General features: G+C 36.1%; 1 protein-coding gene across 1 annotated transcript in view; it reads right to left on the bottom strand.

Annotated features, from left to right (window-relative positions):
- The window catches only part of LOC131951850 (sortilin-related receptor), a 31468-nt gene that overhangs the window by 9660 nt on the left and 2191 nt on the right, over positions 1-19617 (bottom strand). The window contains exons 2-18 of the mRNA XM_059314252.1: positions 17789-17908; positions 17341-17445; positions 16283-16447; positions 15552-15619; positions 13761-13941; positions 12929-13030; positions 11769-11935; positions 10504-10702; positions 9795-9888; positions 8928-9108; positions 7281-7465; positions 6341-6533; positions 4814-4960; positions 3662-3744; positions 2433-2605; positions 1986-2221; positions 780-1053 (exon numbers count right to left, since the gene is read on the bottom strand). Coding sequence (XP_059170235.1) covers positions 780-1053; positions 1986-2221; positions 2433-2605; positions 3662-3744; positions 4814-4960; positions 6341-6533; positions 7281-7465; positions 8928-9108; positions 9795-9888; positions 10504-10702; positions 11769-11935; positions 12929-13030; positions 13761-13941; positions 15552-15619; positions 16283-16447; positions 17341-17445; positions 17789-17908 — 2673 coding nt within the window. The remainder of the gene's footprint in view (positions 1-779; positions 1054-1985; positions 2222-2432; positions 2606-3661; positions 3745-4813; positions 4961-6340; positions 6534-7280; positions 7466-8927; positions 9109-9794; positions 9889-10503; positions 10703-11768; positions 11936-12928; positions 13031-13760; positions 13942-15551; positions 15620-16282; positions 16448-17340; positions 17446-17788; positions 17909-19617) is intronic.

Genomic DNA, 19617 nt, shown 5'->3' with positions numbered 1-19617 from the left:
TTTCCAGTGTCCGCCCCCTCCCCGAAAATTCTACCCCCACTACCGAAAATTTCAAGTACCCCCACCCCTCTCCGGGGAGGAAAAAGTCTAAATTAAAACCACCCCACCCCCCCCCCCCACCCCCCTAAAAAAAACATGTCTACCGTCCCATTCAACGAAATATAATTATATACTTTTTCCAGTGTCCGCCCCCTCCCCGAAAATTCTACCCCCGCCCCCGAAAATTTCAAGTACCCTCACCCCTCTCCATGGAGGAAAAAGTCTGAAAGAAACACTGGTGTCGCGCATAGCCACTACGCGAAGAATTGCATTAAAGAAATTGCAAGAAAACCACTTTTTAGATTAGACACATTAATTAGGCGGTAATTTTATTATAGAGTATCGATGAGGAAATTTCTTTTGAGTTGGGGAGGGGGGGGGGGGGGGGGCTCAGACGTTCTTACGCGGGGGTGGGGCTTCGCCCCTACCCGAAGAATTGTATGAAAGAAACTCTTCACGCAAACTACTTAGATTAGACCAAATTGCCTTTGTATTGAATGTTTACTCGATAATCAATGACGTCATATTAATGTGTGCACTATCCGGCTTGAGATTATTTTCTACTCTGTGCTAAATGTGTCGACGTCATACTTCGTTTTTCGAATTACTATGCATGTTTTTATTTTGCTTGTGTTTTCTCTACAGCGTTCTTGTCAGATAGATAGATAGATAGACAGACAGCAAAACTATTAGTATTAATAGATCCCTACACTACACATAAAGGATAACATTTCTCTTACCTTATAGATCCCTACACCTGATATCCCAGACAGGTGAGCCACAGCCACAGACGTGACTGGCGCCCCAAAGATGGAGGAACTGTAGAGCATGGAGTTGCTAGGGTTGACCCACAGGAGACGCTCGGTCGCAATGTCCAGTGTCAGCAGGATACTGGACGTCACATAGGAGCTGTTGGCCACCATTGTCATGTTCTTGTCAGAGCCATCCATAACAGCACGGAATATGGAATACGTTGAGTTGGAATTGTCATTGGCACCAACATACAAGAGGTACCTGAAATAATATGGAATATGTTGCACCAACATACAAGAGGTACCTGAAATAATATGGAATATGTTGAGTTGGAATAGTCATTGGCACCAACATACAAGAGGTACCTGAAATAATATGGAATATGTTGAGTTGGAATTGTCATTGGCACCAACATACAAGAGGTACCTGAAATAATATGGAATATGTTGCACCAACATACAAGAGGTACCTGAAATCATATGGAATATGTTGCAAAGACATACAAGAGGTACCTGAAATAATATAGAATATGTTGAGTTGGAATTGTCATTGGCATCAACATACAAGAGGTACCTGAAATAATATGGAATATGTTGCACCAACATACAAGAGGTACCTGAAATAATATGGAATATGTTGAGTTGCAATTATCATTGGCACCAACATACAAGAGGTACCTGAAATAATATGGAATATGTTGAGTTGGAATTGTCATTGGCACCAACATACAAGAGGTACCTGAAATAATATGGAATATGTTGCACCAACATACAAGAGGTACCTGAAATAATATGGAATATGTTGAGTTGCAATTATCATTGGCACCAACATACAAGAGGTACCTGAAATAATATGGAATATGTTGAGTTGGAATTGTCATATTTATTTTGGCAGAGATAAAAAGTAAGTAAGGTAACCTTTTGAATCTGACAGTCCATGAAGAAGGTGAAACAGAATTCACCTATTTTAGTAACCTCAGCATATGAAGGAACAGTGTGGTTAGCACTATACCCAGCCACCTTTATTTCCCTAATGTAAGTAGGATACCCATCAGAGCTGGGTGGTCTGACACAAATCCGAGATTGGAACTTGAGATTTTCCAGCTAGCAGTCACGCGCTCTACCATCTAACCATGTTGGCAGAGACCCCCTCCAACGTTACAATTCAGGATGAAGAAGACCTAATGCACCTACCCATGGTGTGGATCAACAACAATGGCCCTCGGCCTGTACACTCCCTGAGCCTCGCCGTAGATGGTCTTCTGGTACCGGCCGTCCACGTTTACCACTCGGATGGTGTTACTCATGGGGTCAGTGAAGTAGATGTTCCTCCCTGTCCAGTCAAATGCCATGTGGGCCACTTCACTGTGGCCCTGGTGACCTTTGACCTCAGTCATCAGCACTGGTAGGTCAGAGCTGAGGCACTTTTTCTGGTGAAAGGAAATCATTGGCGTTAGACAGAGAAATGAGCAAGTGGTCTTTTACAAACAATCAATGGTGATAGCAACATAGGCAGTTTTAGGCATAACATTTAGTGAGAGGGTGAAATAAGCCACATCAGACATATAAATGAGCTAGGGGTATTTAAAAACAGTCAATGGTGATAGCAACATGGGCAGTTTTAGGCCTCCACCAACATACCTGGATAGCATAGCCTTCAACAACATACATGACACAGTTCATCTGGTAATCAAAGATGGCTGGAACACTGGACACCATGGAACTATCTGTAAACATCAGCACAGCTTCGCCTGAGCTTAGGTCCACCATAGACACGGCATTAAGTTCCGTTATCAAAAGAAATTCACTTCTCTCTGTAATAAAGAAAAAAATATTTAAAAGCAAGTGTACATATATATATATATATATATATATATATATATATATATATATATATATATATATATATATATATATATATATATATATATATATATATATATGCACAAACAAAAAATCATAAGTATGCAATGTATATGTAGAATCGTTTATAGACACAAGAGTATCAAAAACAAAAACATTCTTTTTTTTAACAATTAACAACCTCAATGACAATGACATTGTATACATCTGTTAACAAATTTAACCCCACTCTTCCCTGCCAAGAGTAAATCTATTTTTAAACCCTATAACACATGATGTTTCAGAATTCTGAATGTTTCCAGCTAGTAGCATCCACTGTATTCTTTACCGGACAAAATTGACTCACACTTCTTAATCAAATACAAATCCATTTTGTTACTAGCAATTTTTTTTTTTTAATTTGCACCTGTCATTTATTTCATGGACATGATCAAGAAAATAATTCAGGCTGTACATGAATATATATAACAACTGAAGTTTTTAAAATTCAACATTTTACTACTGGCAGTTGAATATCATAGACCACTGCCTTCCTGCTTTATACTGTATTTTTAAGTATTCCACTATTTTTTTTACAGTATTTCACTAAAGTGATTTACATTGCATAACAATTATAAAGATACTTTCAAGAATGTAGGTAATGTGTTTTCCAGCTATTTGTTTTTTCCAGTATTACTACCATTTCACACAACCTACGCTAACCCTATCCTTAGACCAGACCCTGAATTCTAACCCTGACCCTTTATTGATATCAGTAAAAAAACAACTATAATTCCATACTGTGTAAACCTTAAGGGTAACGCTATCCTTAGTCTAGGTAATTCTAACACTGACCTTTTATTGATATCAATCCTGTGTTAGCCTTCTAGTGTTCATACAAGAACCAAAACTAACCAGAAAATATTAGACTAATACCCTGGATGGGACAGGCATATACTAATAGAAAATATTAGACTAATACCTTGGATTAGGCAGGCATATGCTAACAGAAAATATTAGACTAATACCTTGGATTGGACAGGCATATTGAATAGGTCCATATCTGTGGTCTTGGCCGCCTTCACAAGTGTCCCCAGCAACTTTACGGTAACTGGAAAATTTTAACAGGCCATTAAATAAATAGTAAACAAGCTGAAATGGTTTCTAAATTTGAATATATATCAGAGTTGAATCTAAATGTAAATATTATAGAGTTTAATTTAAATATGAATACTATACTAGAGTTTAATCTAAATGTAAAAAAAAAAGAGTATGGTTAGAATATCTAATTGAAGAGTTTAATTTTTAAGGGGTTTAGTTCTGTTTTATTTGTTATCAGTTAAGTAAAAACAAAAACAATGTTTTAAAGGGTCTTGCATAAATGATGAGGTGGAAGGCTCAGAATTTTATCAGGCTCTGCAACATTGGGGGAGGAGGTTCTAAAAATTTGGTGTAGTGTTTATTTAGTATTTTTTGCAAAGGACAAAATTGATGATATACATGGACAATTTAATGAGTCGGATCCGTAGATATTAGAAACAAACTACCCCGCTTATTTGAGCCAAATTGTGGGATGAAACTGGGGTAGAAAGCAAAAGCTTAGGAAGTTTATAGGTCCTGCAACCAGCAAAGGGGTTCTAGAAATGCTTCTTCATACTAAGAATGACACCATCTAACAAGAGAAAATCCTGAATTCTTCACACTGTTTTATCTGAATAATGAGCATTCCTAGTCTGGTCATGACCATCTAACTAGAGGAAATGCTCAGTTTTTCATACAGTTTTAATCTGCCTGGCTAATGAGCATTCTTTATGCTGGTCATGAACATCTAACTCAGGGGTCTCCAAACTTTTCAGTCCGAGGGCCGCATTAACTATCAAATTTCAGTTCGGGGGCCAGTTTCTTCCAGGCATGTCTTTGATTTTTCTAAGCAAGGTTCCTCAGCCATCACCAACAAACGTTTTTTCCTTGGACAAAAAGATCTCCGCTGGCCGGATGAGAGGACTTCGAGGGCTGCATCCGGCCCGCTGGCCATAGTTTGGAGACCCCTGATCTAACTAGTGAGAGAGTAACCAAGTTAAAGATGAAACCCACCCTCTAGAGAAGCTGTAGAAAGTTCCTAGAGCAGGTCATGACCATCTAACTAGTGAGAGAGTAACCAACTTAAACAAGAAACCCACCCTCTAGAGAAGCTGTAGAAAGTTCCAGGAGGACAGTGACTAGGTATGGCGTTGATGCTGGAAAAATTAGAATGCTGCCTGCAAACTGTCTCCGACTCTGTTGCTCGGTACTCCAGTTCTAAGGTGTTCTCCTCAAACCCAAAGTCACTGAAAAGAAGTTTTAAAACCAGTGAACAAAATAATTTTTTTAACTGGTCATTAGACTTACAAAACCAATGCTCTTGAAATCATGTAACAATAATTCACATCAATTTAAAAGTTCTGATTTCAAGGTTTATAGGGTAGGTGAACATAAGTAAATATGTATGACAATGAATGCCAGCAAGTTAAACTATTTGGTCAGAAGCTATTAATTTCACTAAACCAAATGCCTGAATAAGTTCCTATGGGAGTAGGTATGGAGATTTGAGCATAAGCTTATCTTGTACAGGTTACCCATAGTGGTTTATATTGTGTAGCGGTCACAGTTGCTTGTACCCCCCCCCCCCCCTCCCCACTACCACAGCAAATTAGTTTTTACAGGTATGGGGATTGAGGCAGAGGTTACAACTGTGCACATGACTTGGTCTATTTATATACTGTACACATCACTGTGTGTTGTCATTGACCCACCCCACCCCTCCCCTACCACCACCATTAACAAACCAATTGACCACAATTTGAATTCACAACCATCATTTTGCTGTCTAGCCAAAATGTAATCAAGTTCAGTCTACCAGCATTACCATCATCTAACCTAAATGTAATCAAGTCAACCAGCATTACCACCATCTAACCTAACTATAATCAAATCAAGTCAACCAGCATTACCACCATCTAACCTCAATATAATCAAGTCAACCAGCATTACCATCATCTAACCAAAATGCATCAAGTCAACCAGCATTATCATCATCTAACCTAACTATAATCAAGTCAACCAGCATTACCATCATCTAACCTAACTATAATCAAGTCAACCAGCATTACCATCATCTAACCAAACTATAATCAAGTCAACCAGCATTACCACCATCTAACCTAACTATAATCAAATCAAGACAACCAGCATTACCACCATCTAACCTCACTATAATCAAGTCAACCAGCATTACCATCATCTAACCAAAATGCATCAAGTCAACCAACATTACCATCATCTAACCTAAATGTAATCAAGTCAACCAGCATTACCAACATCTAACCTAACTATAATCAAGTCTTCCAGCATTACCATCATCTAACCTAAATGTAATCAAGTCAACCAGCATTACCAACATCTAACCTAAATGTAATCAAGTCAACCAGCATTACCAACATCTAACCTAAATGTAATCAAGTCAACCAGCATTACCATCATCTAACCTAACTATAATCAAGTCAACCAGCATTACCATCATCTAACCATTACCATCATCTAACCATTATCATCATCTAACCTAACTATAATCAAGTCTACCAGCATTACCATCATCTAACCTAACTATAATCAAGTCAACCAGCATTACCATCATCTAACTTAACTATAATCAATTCAACCAGCATTACCATTCAAAATCTTCTCTAGTACATGCACAGTTTCTGACTTCGGATTTCCTGACAAAGTCTTCACCGTTGTAGCACACCCTGCGCTCCAGACGCCGCTGGTACTGGGTGATGTGACCCAGCAGACACCCATCATCTCCTGGCAGGTCATCGTCTATGGACCACATTTTGTAATCGGACGCGTTGCATTTGCGGCCTGGAATTTACAATCATTGTAATTATAATGCTGGGATATTTAATTTAGACATGATGAGATGATTAAATATCCTCATCAAAACTGATAAAAAGCAGATTTAAGACACCACCTTAGATTTTACAACCTATCCTTAAAGAGATAAAAACTAATTCTAAAAAGCCCAACATGACACTAAGCTGATCTGAAAAACCTCACCTACTGTTAAGTATAAAAAGCCGAAACTACCACTTAAAAATAAATAGCCCAACCTACCTCAAATAAGCTCTATATACTACTAAGAAGGTATAAAAAGTCCAATCTATCAGCAAAGACAGGTATAAAAAGCCCAATGTACCATTAAACATAAAAAAACCTCATATTACTGGTAAATAGGTATAAAAAGCCGAACCTATCACTAAGCAGGTATAAAAAGCCCAACCTATCACTAAGCAGGTATAAAAAGCCCAACCTATCACTAAGCAGGTACAAAAAGCCCAACCTATCACTAAGCAGGTACAAAAAGCCCAACCTATCACTAAGCATATATACAAAGCCCAACCTACCATTAAACATAAAAACCCCATATACTACTAAGCAGGTACAAAAAGCTCAACCTATCACCAAGCAGATATCAAAAGCCCAACCTATCACTAAGCAGGTATCAAAAGCCCAACCTATCACCAAGCAGGTATCAGAAGCCCAACCTATCACCAAGCAGATATCAAAAGCCCAACCTATCCCCAAGCAGGTATCAAAAGGCCAACCTACCATTGAACAGGGAGGTAAAGTTGACCTGCAGCACCACCCAACTGTGGCCGTGGCCTGTTGCCAGGGAACCAAACAAGGAGAAGACGGTAGTGTTCTCCCCTGGCTCAGTCAGCAGCCCATAGATCTTGATCATGTCTGAGGAAATCCTGTAGCTGCTCCAAGTCTCCCCCTCATCCATGGAGTATCTGCAGATTGTCAGAGAAAAATTAAATTTGTTTTTTTTTAAATAAAATACACGCATTTTAACAAAAACATGTTTTAATGTTGAGAATCATCTTTTATTTCAAAGATGTATGTCTAAAAGATTGTGGCACTTTGTAAAAAAATAAATTAAAATTTGAATTTTTTGCATCACTTTTATATGCTTGAAGAAATGAATATCTTTAAAGTCAAAACCTTTCTATGTTTTAACGTATGATTTGTGTTAACAAACGACTATCATGAATGTTTTACAAAGAGATGTACAAAATATTGTTGTCAATGTTTTCCAATAGGTTTCTGAACAACAGCTCGTTTTATGTGTTAGGTTTATTACTGCCCCTTCCTTTCCTCATTTATAGAAATTTAATATACTTTATGCTAAATTTTACATAGACAAACATTCTTTAAAGACCTAAGTCCTTTAGATATTCTACAGTCCAACCAGCTCTGATGGGGGTATCCTGACCAGTAGCGTAGCAAGGGGGGGGGGGGGGGACATATGTCCCCGGGCGCCGAGCTTAGGGGGTGCCAAAATGGGTTGGAAAAATAAACTGAAAGGTTGAGGGGGGTGCAAATTGAAAGTTTGGGGGGGGGTGCAAATCAAAATCTCGAGGGGGGGTGCAAATCGAAAGTTTGAGGTGGGGTGCAAATCAAAATCTCGAGGGGGGGGTTGCAAATCAAAAGTTTGAGGGGGGGTGCAAATCGAAAAGTTTGTCCCCGAGCGCCGGGAAGGGTCGCTACGCCTCTGATCCTGACTCAAACATGTAAAATAAATAATACTAATGATAAATAAGTCGTTGTGCTGACCACACAATCTCCTCATATTAAGAGGAAAAAAAAAATAACGTGTACGCCCTGCTTTATCAGCCCAAATATAAAATCTTCTATAATTTAAAGCAAGGATTATGGAGTGGGATCAGTATAAAGATCAGTTCTGACTGGGTACTACACATCTAACTTGGAGTAAATTTTGACTATCAGCTCATTAGATCAGCTGAGACAAGGGAGATATGGGTGTCAATATCAAAAACATTGGCTGACTGTTGACAGGCAATGTAAATGCCAGGTACACCAATGATTTTGGTCAAGCAACTCATCTAGCAGAGCAATCCAAAATCAAATAAGTACTGCATTGCTGATTGTTCATGAGTGAACAAATGCTATGGAAACAAATCCAGAAAGAAAAGCAGGCTGAAGTCAGAGTCAAGGGTCAATATAGCACATAACATGTTGACACTCAATACTAAATTATAATTTGAGATGGATTTCCACCAACACCAATTAAGTAATGGTAAAAGTAAGTTTTCTATATAAATTCCATTTCCCCCAAAAATGTGCCTGGAAGAAACTCTGATTTAGCTGCCATTGAGAGAAAGTGTTCTGAAAAAAATAAAGTGTTTTGAAAGAGAAAAACAGTTTTGAAAGAGAATGTGTTTTGACACTTACAAAATCTCATCCACTGCCATGGCTTGTCTCACTGCCACTAGTATTCCACCATGATCTGCCGCCATATACAGGTAGTTGCCAGTCAGAATCTGGTGCCATGTGATGCCAGCATTTCTGGACAGGTAAACATCAGGGTTTCCTTTGATGCTTTGACCAATGATACCAGAGGCAATCACCAGACCTGAAGGATTTTAAAAGATTGTGTTTGTTTTAAAACAACCTTATTAAATTTGTTTAAAGCATGTCACATTTTAAGTTTTGTTCTGGATCATCAAATCCTTGTTTTTATATGACTGTATAAAATATGATTCAGAAGTGAGTAAAGAATTGTGATTTTGAGATTCTCTTATTACTACTTCCAAGTGTTTTGCATAATTTTTATTTTTGGTTTAAAAAATAATCATCAAATGAATTTTTAATGAATTTCATTTTTAAAAATTCTTAAAATAGATAGCCTATACCACATTTATACAGTGTTGCCATTAAAATCATAAAAAAGTGGTAGTTAAACAGGGTAAAGGAATCCCTTACAAACACTAGAATTAAGTACGAAGATGAAGAAGCAGGATAAAATGCCTCGAACAGTGAGGGGAGTCACAAAACATCATGTAATTCAATTTTTATTATCTTTTTAAGATTTGGGTATACAAGGGAAGAGACCAGGTCTAACTGTTGCTTCCATTATAGATTGTAGAGCTATGGTGTGACCCAGGGGTGTAGCCAAGAGGGGGTTGTTAGAGAACCACCACACCCCCATGACAATCATGACAACACCACTGTTATGACCAATAAATGATCTGGCGTTACGATTCATCTTACTGTATTCTAGTTGAGTAACTGACTTAACAAATTCAAGAAAAATCTAACCTGGAGCAGAGTCTTGAGTTAATATAGACTGGGCACTGATGTCACGATTCATCTTACTGTATTCTTGGGTCAGGTGAAGAGAACAGTTGTTTGACTGAAGAAAAAAGATTAATCACATCACTAGTTTAAACAATACTTCATCCCTACATTGGCCATTAGGGCTGTTTTATTTACAGTATTTGTAAAGTGTTGGCTACAATGAGTAAACATCCAGTGGATACACGCCAAAATCCAAAACCCAGATGAAACATCACTTTGGTTCTAGTTTCAACCTACTATACAAGGCTTAAATGCACGTTGTGTCTCTGTGGGGGACATGCATTTAGAAAAAAACTCAACTTGATCACCACTGCATAATTTTTTTAAAGTGTTTATTTTTTTAAATTATAAGCAAAATTGATGATTTTATTGATCATTTTCAAACTCAATTTTCATTTTACAACTTATCATTTTGATTGGCATAATGTGCAAAGAACAAAATTCCAATTTTGATTGAAAAAAGTATAAAATTAGGTCTATTTGTACCAAATACTTCCTTTGATATATGACTTACTATTTTTTTGCCTTGCTGCAAAGAAATAGTTTATTTTTAACCCTTTACCAGTGAACAGATTCTGACTTATAGTTTAATTTTAACCCTTTACCAGTCAACAGATTCTGACTTTTAGTTTAATTTCAACCCTTTACCAGTGAACAGACTCTGACTCACCAGTGAACAGTTGTTGAACCTATGACCAATGGTGTAGTTGGGGGCCTGAATGCGCTGCCACTGCCCACCCTTGTCAAAGGAGATCAGGGTGATCTGGGCGTCAATATCAAAGACATTGGTTGACTGTTGGGAGGCGATGTAGATGCCAGGTATCCCATTGACTTTGGTCAAGTCGACAAAAGCGTCTTTTGGAAACAATCTGAAAAAAAATATTATAAATAAGTATAAGAGGAGAACAACGAACATATAAGAAAATGTATATGTAGATTATGATGGTGTTGAATAGTCTTATAAGCAGACCCGGATCAAACTGATTTAATTTCAATTTATAAAAACAGTTTAGGTTGAAAAGAATGAAATGATGCCTATTCATTTATTTATTCAATAACGATAAAGCCAAGATTGAGAGGGACAAAGGGGTCAGAGTGGTCGAGTCAGTAAAGCTCATGGTTGTTAAACCGAAAAGTCTCGAGTTCGAACCCTCGGGCAGATGAGGCTCGTTAGCTGGGGACAGCCACTCTTCTAGGAGAGACAACTCCAAAATCAAACAACTGCTGCCTTGTAGTTTATTCTTGGTTGGACAAAGGCTATGGAAGCAAATCCAAAAAAGAAAAGCAGGCTGAAATCGGAGTCAATGGCCTCAATGGCGCATAACCAGTTGACACGTATCCTTAATTGTGATGGAGGCGTGGTCGAGTCGGCTAAAGCTCATGGTTGTTTAAAAATTAAAAATAAAAAAGTCTCGAGTTCAAACCCTCTGGCAGATAAGGCTCGATCTCTTCCAACATTAAAATTAAGAACGAAGAAGAAGAAGAGAGGGACAAAATCAAGGATGTGCTACAGAACAAATTAAAACCCAGACCTGGACTAAACAAGCTATTCAGGAAAACCTTAATATAATGATAATTGTTTTTCTTAAGTTTATTAGATCATGCAGTTTTAAAATACGTTATATAAGTTGCAATCATAGTTTGCCATGCGTTGAACAAGATAAGGTTTATTTAATAGTTTTCATTATTATGTATTTTTGTTTCCATTAAAAATAAAATATTTTTTATGAAAATAAGATTAACAAAAATTGTTTTACAACATTTGACACCTGTCTTAAGAAAATATAAACTGTCAAAGACTTAAATTTAAAATTAAAGTTATTTTAAAAAGTTTTTTTTTTTTTTTTTTTTTTTTTTTTTTTTTTGCTGTCAAGACCCTATATACCTAAAGAAGAAATCAATTTTTCAATCAAATGAGAAACACAACCCACATACCTGAGCCAGTTGAGGTTGTTGATTGTCTTAGGGTTGAAGTATACAACCCTCTCCAGTGAGAGGGAGAACCTGTAGCCTTCACTGTCAGATATGTACAGGTTGGTTGTTTCATTGACGGTAGCACACACCATCATCTGGCCCTCTGACGTGTCCGCAACAAAAAAGTCCTAGAAAGTTTTCAACAACATATAATAGAGTTTAGGTCAGTATAAATATGTTAATTCTACCAACTATTATCATCCCAAATACGGCTGCTTAGCATTAATAAGTTTACAACGATATATGGAGTTTGAGTAAGAATAAATATCTTAATATCTCTATACTCTATTAATTCCTATCCTCCCCCCTCCCCCGGTGCAAAAAAATGTTTTAAAAAGTATAACTAAGGTCTTGGACAAAAGTCCATCAAGACTTTCTATCAGATTATTAGAGACTGAATTTAGTAATAAAATAGTCTTGACACCGTTCCTCTCACATAGTACTGACAAGTTGTTTGTGCCGTTTATTTTTAACCAAGTTATTCCAAAAGTTTCAAAAATACTTTATTACATCCTATTTAAAAACTCCATTAGCCAATGAATTCAAGCATCACTCTGAATTGTGAAAAACTGCTAAAGCTGATACCTCAGCCCAAACACAACTCTAATATTTCAATGAAAAATATAAATCTTGATATAAACTGTTGCTGATTTAAAAAATTTGTGGATACAGCTAATCAGTGGGAGCCACTAGCCGCAGGCATTTGTCCCATTTGGGCATTTGACATTTTCGGGCAAGTGTTCATTCGGGCAAACAGTGCTCAGAAATTAATCATAGACCCTTAAATCGGTAATTAAAAAATTAATATTATTTTAAAATTATGAATTTAGGTTTTACTGAATAGTAGTTAATACTTTGCTATTATATAAATCCACTTGTCCACCTTTACATAAATTTGTTTCCCTTGAACAATCTCTCAATTCATTTTCTTTCTATGCTTTTACATAAATCTAATTGTCTCCCTTATTTAAGGTTCTTTCCTATAAATATTGAAAATTTAAACAAGTTTATTTTTTGCTTTGATAAAATTCACCTGCCTTGGTTGAAGATTGTAAACCTCTTACAAAAAAGGGAAAACAAACAAAAAATTAAAAATCAGGACCTTGGAATCCTTAACTTACTGTGATGTTTCCTTGTACAGGGAACTCAGCTTTCATAAAATGACCCCTGTTGTATGACACCCACAGTTGGAGTTGGGGGTTGTACTTCGCTCCCAGAAGTCTCTGAAAATGTACAGTAAAAACTTGTAAAGCTGGTACAAATAACCTAAATTATGAACAAAAAATTGTAAGGTGTTCTTCATAAACAAAGTTAATAAAAATGTATATAGCTTCTTACTTTACAATTTATGCCAATGTGCTGACTGGGGGAAGGGAGTTTTAACATGGTAGTTCTTTAAAAAATTTGAAAACAAAAATAAAACTTGTATCCTGCATGTAAACAGTAAAATTAAGACGACAGTGCTCATGGGTTTTTTTTTAAAAAACATCCCAATGTGTAAATAAAGCACTGGATTTATACAACCACTGAGATGATCTATATCATAAGCGATTTTTATCATGATTTTTAACCTCCCCTCCCTATTCACCACCCAGCTTTAATATTAGCCAGGACCTACATGACCTTACAATTCAGCCTTTCTCACCTCTCGTAAATGTAATTTAAAAAAAACAGCAGCTTTTTTCTAAAATATTTACTGAGATAAACAATGCTGAGCAGGCTTAAATAGAATTTAATTGAAATTTTAAAAAATACCTACGGAAAAGAACGGCTTAAATTCAAGTTCTAACATTATTGGAAAAGGGCGTCATCACATTTTCTGAAACCCTCCTCCCGCCTCTCTGGAGTGTGACGTCTAGAGTTGCCCAGTCTATTCAACTAATCCAATCACTAGAGTAGCCCACTGTATTCAACTGACCACATCACTAGAGTTGCCCAGTCTATTGAACTCACCACAGACTTGGTGGCAAACATGTATTCATCCCTCATCTCAAAGCTAATGACCTCCGACAGCATGAGGTCATTCTGCTGGCTGGACGTGAACAAGTTCTTAGAGCGGATGATCTGTGCCTTGCCCGTGGCCTGGACCTTTTCTATGTAGATGGTAGAAGAGTCATCATAAGGCAGCACACCCCTGGGAAAAAAATTATAGAAGAGTCATCATAAGGCAGCACACCCCTGGGAAAAAAATTATAGAAGAGTCATCATAAGGCAGCACACCCCTGGGAAAAAAATTATAGAAGAGTCATCATAAGGCAGCACACCCCTGGGAAAAAAATTATAGAAGAGTCATCATAAGGCAGCACACCCCTGGGAAAAAATTATAGAAGAGTCATCATAAGGCAGCACACCCCTGGGAAAAAAATTATAGAAGTCATCATAAGGCAGCACACCCCTGGGAAAAAATTTATAGAAGAGTCATCATAAGGCAGCACACCCCTGGGAAAAAAATTATAGAAGAGTCATCATAAGGCAGCACACCCCTGGGAAAAAAATTATAGAAGAGTCATCATAAGGCAGCACACCCCTGGGAAAAAAATTATAGAAGAGTCATCATAAGGCAGCACACCCCTGGGAAAAAAATTATAGAAGAGTCATCATAAGGCAGCACACCCCTGGGAAAAAAATTATAGAAGAGTCATCATAAGGCAGCACACCCCTGGGAAAAAAATTATAGAAGAGTCATCATAAGGCAGCACACCCCTGGGAAAAAAATTATAGAAGAGTCATCATAAGGCAGCACACCCCTGGGAAAAAAATTATAGAAGAGTCATCATAAGGCAGCACACCCCTGGGAAAAAATTATAGAAGAGTCATCATAAGGCAGCACACCCCTGGGAAAAAAATTATAGAAGAGTCATCATAAGGCAGCACACCCCTGGGAAAAAAATTATAGAAGAGTCATCATAAGGCAGCACACCCCTGGGAAAAAAATTATAGAAGAGTCATCATAAGGCAGCACACCCCTGGGAAAAAATTATAGAAGAGTCATCATAAGGCAGCACACCCCTGGGAAAAAAATTATAGAAGAGTCATCATAAGGCAGCACACCCCTGGGAAAAAAATTATAGAAGAGTCATCATAAGGCAGCACACCCCTGGGAAAAAAATTATAGAAGAGTCATCATAAGGCAGCACACCCCTGGGAAAAAAATTATAGAAGAGTCATCATAAGGCAGCACACCCCTGGGAAAAAAGTTAACACAATGGTTGATATTAACCTTGATTTTTAAAAATTATAAATAATTGATCATTTTTCTTGGGAAACCTTTTCTAACTATAACTTAGAATATTTTAGGATAGTGAAAATAAAATGTTTTCAACCAATTTCAGTTTGTATGATTTTCAATTTGTGGTACTAATTCTAATAATGGAATCTGTTAGATCAATGATAGGGCACTTTATGGTTATAGAATCTAACCCAAAACCGAACCGTGTGAAAAAAGCATTTTCACGCCACCTCTACCACCTTACAGGAAATAAAGGACCCTTTCAGGCACTGCAGTCTACAGGGCAGACCCAAGCAGAGTTATTTGTTTTTTAATCTCTGCTACGTCCCATCATCACAACATTACAAACACTTTTTATATTTATTGATTTACATCAAACTGCTAGAAGCATATTACATTCAAAACAATTAATCTGTTTTATACAGATAATCACCTTTGCAAGCCCTTAATGTAACACATACCTGCAACAGGACTAAACATTGATAACTATTAGCCTTATTAAATGAAGCACTTACCAGTAAAAGGATTTAACACTGCTGAACACAGGCCTCCAGGTCTGACAAAAGTCTTCAGAGTAATACAACTGCAAGTAACAAAACAGGAGAATAAAACTATGTTTCAAAGGGGAGGTAAACAATGTGTATATAACCTAAACATGGCTAACTGTAACAGCAATATCACATTTCTGAATAAAAATTCTGACAAAAGATCATTAGAAAACAAAACCCAAAATTGTTGGATATATTTAAAACAGTGTTACTTTAAAAGTTAAAAATATTAAAAAATGAATGTATCAGCCCAATCATAATTCAGTTAAAATATGAACAGCAATTTTATCTCCAGTCATGTGCATCTAATCACATGCAAAACTTGTATTCACTACACATTTAAACTTAAAGCAGTTAGCACTAAAACTGACTGCTATTCACAAAAGAACAACAGGTTGTGCATTGTACTTGTACTCAAAAAGATATCACAGCATGTTTAAAATGCTGGCTGGCAAAAATAATTTAACAAAAATGTAATTGATAACTAATGTTTATATAAGTACATGTCATAGAAAATTGCTATATTTTTTTAAATTATAGGGTTTGAACTAATTAAAACTAATAAATCTGTGAGTAATAGATCAATAGCGTAAGGCTTTAAGGCAAATTTCCAGAATTATTTTGAGGGTATTATGATGGATTAAATCTGCAACATTAATGAGGGCATTATAATGGATTAAATCCGCAATATTAATCACCTGTTTTGCTGGATCATCATCGTCCATGCCAAGTACCATGGAAGGGTTGATGCTGTTCTGGCTCAGCTTCTTAGGCCTAAATGGTAGATTACAGTACGAGTTGAAGTTGTGCCCAGCATCATCGGTTGTGAAGACACACTTGTGGACTACATCTGTAAAGATGTACTGAAACATATTCAAAAAAAAAATGTTAAGCACACAAATGTATGTCATGTTAATTAATATAGTAAAGTTCCTCTTCAGATCTAGCCAACCCTTGGGCACATGAAGTAGAGCTTGTTTCTTGACCTCGGCATATGAAGAGAAGGTGTGGTCAGCACTTTGTCCAGCCGCCTTTACTTTCCCTAACAGGAGTTATGTATCCACCAAAGCTAGGTGGACTCAGTGTTATGATGTATGTTTTAGTAGATATGGACTTGAGTGCAGTTTGGTGCGAAAACCATAGTGAACGCATTAGTATGATGACACATTGAAAGTTAGTGACATAATTGTATAGAGATTTGGTTGCTATGAGTTTGGGTGTGAGTCTAATCTCGATCGTAGGTGTGAAAGGATGTGTGCTGGTTGGCATGACTCAAGTTGAGAGATAGGTTCTATGAATATAGATAAGTGAATACAGTAATAAAGATTCGTACAAGAAGTATTTAGTTCATCTTATTTTGAAACGTCGTTGATTTGTCTGAACGTAAGACAACCTTATTGGTTCTCAAGGTTTAGAACTCTCTCCCTGGTATTGGAGATAAGTTAAATGGTAGTTGGCTGAGTCAAGTGACTCAAACCCTCTCACACTGCACAGCATAAGCGTAACACTCAGGTTAGCAGCAAAGCGCTCTACCTCCTAGGCCACGCCATTCAATTGTTAATTAATATAGGCTAATTATAACTTTGTTTAAACAGAATTATTATTAAACTGATGAAATTTTTTGTTAAAATGCGCAAATTATTTGTTGAGATATTGTACAAAAATAAACTGCATATATATATATATATATATACAAAAAAAAAATGTTATACTACAGGCAATGTTCAAATCAATACTTTGAAACAATGAGACTTACATGATTTATAAATCCTTTCAGGCTGTAGAATGTATTGAGAACAGCTTGTCTACCATCAGAAGTATTCAGCAATTTACTTACATCTGTGTACGTACGGCCATAGTTCTGTTGGTGGAATTATAACATTATGTGTAATGCAGAAATGTATCCCAGTAAATGATTGCTTGCATCTTAAAAGACTTTGGATCAATTAAAAAATGTAGTACAAAATCAAATGAAAAGTCATCAGTGGAAAATAAAATGAGATTTACAAAAGGGGCATAACTCTGTCACAACCATCATGTGGTGTTATAAAATAGTTAACAAAGAAATAACTACATTTTTAGTTAGTTAAAACATACCTGTTAAAATCTCAAATGGACAAGTAATATTTATAATTGTAAAATGATATGTCTTTTAAAAAAAGTCAATTATTTTCGAAGCCAAATTCATATTTAAAAAATGTTACCCATGACAGAAACAAGGAACTGCTACTCCCACTGGGTGACTTTGCAAGGGCAACAAGCAAGTCACTTGATTCTCCTGCCCAGTGAATAACAAGAGTTGGGTGTGAATCATTCAACTTGGCCTGCGAATAAAATAATAAACAATTTTTAAGTGGTTTTTTTTTAATCACTTTTATCACATTATTATTTAACTGAAAAGCAAATACTTTTTTGCATAGATAAACGTAAACTCAACATTTTTAAACTGCAGGAAGATGCACCATTAATAGTTTTGGTTTGGTTAAGAGTTTTGAAGTTTGGCTGTTTAAATTTTTTGGATATTCAAAAAATACTCATACAATTAAAAATTAATGTAAATGTAATGCTTTATTAGAGCTACCCGCCTATAATATCTAGACCATGCTAAAAAAAATATTTTTGTGTACGCTTACTTATCACCACTGATTTGGAGTCTAAATACTAGTAGATTAATTGAGTATTATTTTAAAATAAGACTTCTTTATCGACTTTCTCCCTTGCTAGATTAACAATGTGAATAACGATTAATCATAGAATGTAAAATTACTGGTATTGGTGACGATAGTATTAATAATATTTTCAGAATTAACCCATATTCTGCTAGCGTCCCACTTATGGGACGCTTGTAAAAGAAATTGCTAAAATTTATTAAAAACTAGTTAAAACACAAATTATGTTTCATTGTATTTGAAAATGGCTAGACTATTGAATGTGTGTGTGTTTTTTGAAAAAAATTAATTTAGAAAAATGTTATAGTGCCGGATTTGCAGGACTTGTCAAAATGGCGGAAAAAAGAAAACATGCGCACAGGAAAATGCATATCTTCTAAAATATTAACATTTTAAGTGCAACATACATTTGAAACTTGTAGCAGTACCATATTTCTATCTGATAAAAATTTAAGAATAAAAATTTTTTTCTACTACTTCGTTATATCAAGTGTACAACAAGCGTCCCATAAGTGGGACGCTAGCAACGAATGGCCCCATGTAGATTGTTACACAAACGTCACATTTATTGGACACTAGCGTGAAACACATATGCAAATGTTTATGTTAAATGGTTATTTATGGTGAAAGATCTGTTGACTTTGTTAACTGCTGACTTTGGGGTGTTAAGTAGTATTTATAGATATTTAATTATGACCTTGACCTATATTTATGCAGATTGTTACACACACGTCACATTTATTGGACACTAGCGAGAAACACAGATGCAAATATTTATGTTAAATGTTTATTTATGGTGAAACAATTGTTGACTTTGTTAACTGTTGACTTTGGGGTGTTAAGTAGTATTTATAGATATTTAAGTATGACCTTGAGCTATATTTTCTTATATATTATTGTATTAAAAAATTGCAAATATTGAAAAACTTACATTTTATTTTTAAGTTTTCAGAATTACACTTACTGAAGTATTAAATACCATTGCATACAAACTAATTTAGTATTGCTGTAAATTTACTAGCGCGTGATATTAAAATTATAACAAACCAGAATAATAACAATTTCCATGATTGAGGTGAAATGATTCAGTCATGGGGGTTGGTTAACTCTCTTCATATCAGAGAGCTTAAGCTACATATAGCAGAAATGTGAATTAGCTGTGTACAGTTGTCATGCCCCAATAATATTCTCCTCCAAAGGTTCCCAGTACCAGTTTTACTTTGTTAACTTTTTAAGGAGATTCCTGGTGTTAGATTGGGAGCTGTTCGCATAGTGAGGTGTATACATGGATGAGAGCCATGAACACTCAATACAAGCCCCCAGAGACTGATCTGTGCCCTAGAAATAAGATGTCTGATGTCCTA

This window comes from Physella acuta, unplaced genomic scaffold, assembly GCF_028476545.2.
Source record: "Physella acuta isolate Inbredline_101_S28 unplaced genomic scaffold, ASM2847654v3 ptg000832l, whole genome shotgun sequence".
NCBI lineage: Eukaryota > Metazoa > Mollusca > Gastropoda > Physidae > Physella > Physella acuta.
The sequence above is the reverse complement of the archived record's forward strand: the minus strand, read 5'-3'. Positions and strand labels throughout refer to the sequence as shown.